At 34.4% G+C, this 2,628-nt stretch overlaps 1 protein-coding gene across 1 annotated transcript in view; it reads right to left on the bottom strand.

Moving 5' to 3' along the window:
* Positions 1-1,145: 1,145 nt before the first annotated feature.
* LOC106511369 (zinc finger protein 512) overlaps positions 1,146-2,628 on the bottom strand; it is a gene marked incomplete at its 3' end in the record, with an annotated part of 10,265 nt that continues 8,782 nt past the window's right edge. The window contains 4 exon segments of the mRNA XM_014000126.1: positions 1,146-1,232; positions 1,952-2,076; positions 2,213-2,317; positions 2,400-2,495. Of these exon segments, the coding sequence (XP_013855580.1) occupies positions 1,146-1,232; positions 1,952-2,076; positions 2,213-2,317; positions 2,400-2,495 (413 nt within the window).

Below are 2,628 nucleotides of genomic sequence, written 5' to 3'. Positions count from 1 at the left end.
CAATTTAATGTTTTTTAATGCCAATTTTATGTTCTTTAATGCCAATTTAATGCTTTTAATGCCAATTTAATGTTTTTTAATGCCAATTTTATGTTCTTTAATGCCAATTTAATGCTTTTAATGCCAATTTAATGTTTTTTAATGCCAATTTTATGTTCTTTAATGCCAATTTAATGCTTTTAATGCCAATTTAATGTTTTTTAATGCCAATTTTATGTTCTTTAATGCCAATTTAATGCTTTTAATGCCAATTTAATGTTTTTTAATGCCAATTTTATGTTTTTTAATGCCAATTTAATGCTTTTAATGCCAATTTAATGTTTTTTAATGCCAATTTTATGTTCTTTAATGCCAATTTAATGCTTTTAATGCCAATTTAATGTTTTTTAATGCCAATTTTATGTTCTTTAATGCCAATTTAATGCTTTTAATGCCAATTTAATGCCTTCAACAGTAAATGCATAAGCCTCACAGGTATAAATGCCATTTTAATGCATTTTTGATACCATTAACAATAAAGGCAAAAAGTATTACAAAACTTTTTATTTTGTTTTACAGGAGATTAAGCCATGTGCCTTTGTTATGGACTAATTATCTATCTGTGTTATTTACGACCATACACGCAGACTTTTCTGGCATTATTCCAACGTGTTTCTGCTTTTTGCGACGACATCTTTAAACCATCTCACACTAAGGTTTTAGACAAGTTATGTCAATTATATGAAAATAAGTTAAGGCTAAATAATTCACATAGGTTTTATTTTTTATTTAATCGTTAGTATTACAGTAYTTACACATCTAAAAAGGATTACTGTTGATTTATTTTATTGCAGCTTCATGTGCACATAGTAAGTTGAAATAAATAATCTAAAACRTTCCTCTTTTGTAAGCTAATCCTAAGGTTTCCAAAATGGCTCATCTAATTTTTCCTTGAAGACAAATGAAAAATATTTAAATATACAAGTCAATTTAATCCATTTACTGCTTTTAATGCCAATGTAATGCTATTTAATGCCCCGCAGCCTCCAATCCAGTTTGACTTCTTCAAATAAACCCAAACCTGATGCAAAGAAAGTTGCTAAATTCCAGAAATGAAAAGCAAATGACATGTACACGATCGCCTGTAAAGCAGATGAAACTCTCACCAAGTGGCTGTGGTCAGCCATGATGTGATATTTCATCCCTGTGGAGGACTTCAGCTGTTTCCCACAGTGCTGACAGGTGAAGGGTTGCTGCAGAGTCAGAGGATGTTTAAAACACAGAACCGTCAGTTTGTGAGCGTTAGTATTGAAGAAATTTATAGTTTTTACAGATTAGTACTGATGTTAAAAACACAACACTATATTTTTAGGTTTTCCTTTTTATAATGGTGAATCTATAATGTGTTGATTGAAATAGATTAGTTACATGTCCGAAATATCTATAACAACACATTTTTATCCGTTATGGAAACATCAGGGAAGAATTGTGTATGAATGCCTGTGATTCAGCCGTAGGTCAGTAGGGGGCGAACACRGGCATCGAAGACTCTGTATAAATGGATCGATTTCCAGGTTGACCGGCAGTGTGTGGTTTCCTGTCAGATCCGAATGGCATTAAATCYTYWCTCCCAGAATTCTGGTTTTGTTTGGTTTTATCTCATCCATCATATTATTTAACATTGGTGGTTTTCTACTGACTTCAGTCTTTGAACACGAATATTCTTACAGTTAATGGTGACCCCGACGTGATAATATTGCCTGGCGACCATTTTACGACTAATAATTATAAAAGCATAATAGGTAAGTGTAATAAATCAATGAACTTTAATTTTTTTAAAATGTTAAACAAAGTGGACTCAGTGTCTAATAAAAAACGCACTTGAGTAACAATGAAAAACAACGAACAACAAAATGTAAATTACACAGTTGCTTCATGAATTACAAGCAGACGCTGTGATCTGAGCGCTCACCAGTCGGCAGTTCTCCATGTGTTTCTTCAGCCCCTCCACGGTCTTCCTGCTCACGCTTTTACATTTCGGACAGGTCACCCTCCCTTTGGCCACAATCTGAAGCTGCCAGCACTCCTCTGGACTTCCTGGGTGGTTAAGAAAATAACATTTCAATCTGGAATCATCCGGACAAACAGAATCGATTCTTTCAGGAGCCTGGGGATGCTGCTCAGCTGATCAACAGATACCTATAAAGGTATCTGTTAACGCTGCCGTTCGTACCTGCAGGGTAGGCAGGAGTTTCCTTCTTGATGGGGACAATGACAGGTTTCTGGTCTTCACCTAACGGAGCCATGGAGGCCTCACAGAGCCTGGTTTCATCTGAACCTGGGGGTTAAATCACATAATAAGCATGTTACACCGCATTAATCTAAATATACATAACATCTGATCTGTTAGACTAACTTACACTCTGAAACTCTGCCCTCTGCTGGCGGAGGAGGGAAGTTATTAACAACAGGGTTTTGATCCACTTCAGTTTTCTGAACTTTCTTCATGTTTAAATCTGTCAAATTAAACAAAAACATGATTTTCTTCAATTCATTTCACATTAAACAAAGTTTCTTAAACATAAAATTAAACATGTGTGCACATTATATATTCTGTATAATTGTGAAGTTTTGTTAAAGGGATCCCTG

The sequence above is a fragment of the Austrofundulus limnaeus genome, unplaced genomic scaffold, assembly GCF_001266775.1.
Source record: "Austrofundulus limnaeus strain Quisiro unplaced genomic scaffold, Austrofundulus_limnaeus-1.0 Scaffold2722, whole genome shotgun sequence".
NCBI classification, from domain to species: domain Eukaryota; kingdom Metazoa; phylum Chordata; class Actinopteri; order Cyprinodontiformes; family Rivulidae; genus Austrofundulus; species Austrofundulus limnaeus.
Note: the sequence above shows the minus strand (reverse complement) of the source record. Positions and strands in the feature narration are given on the sequence as shown.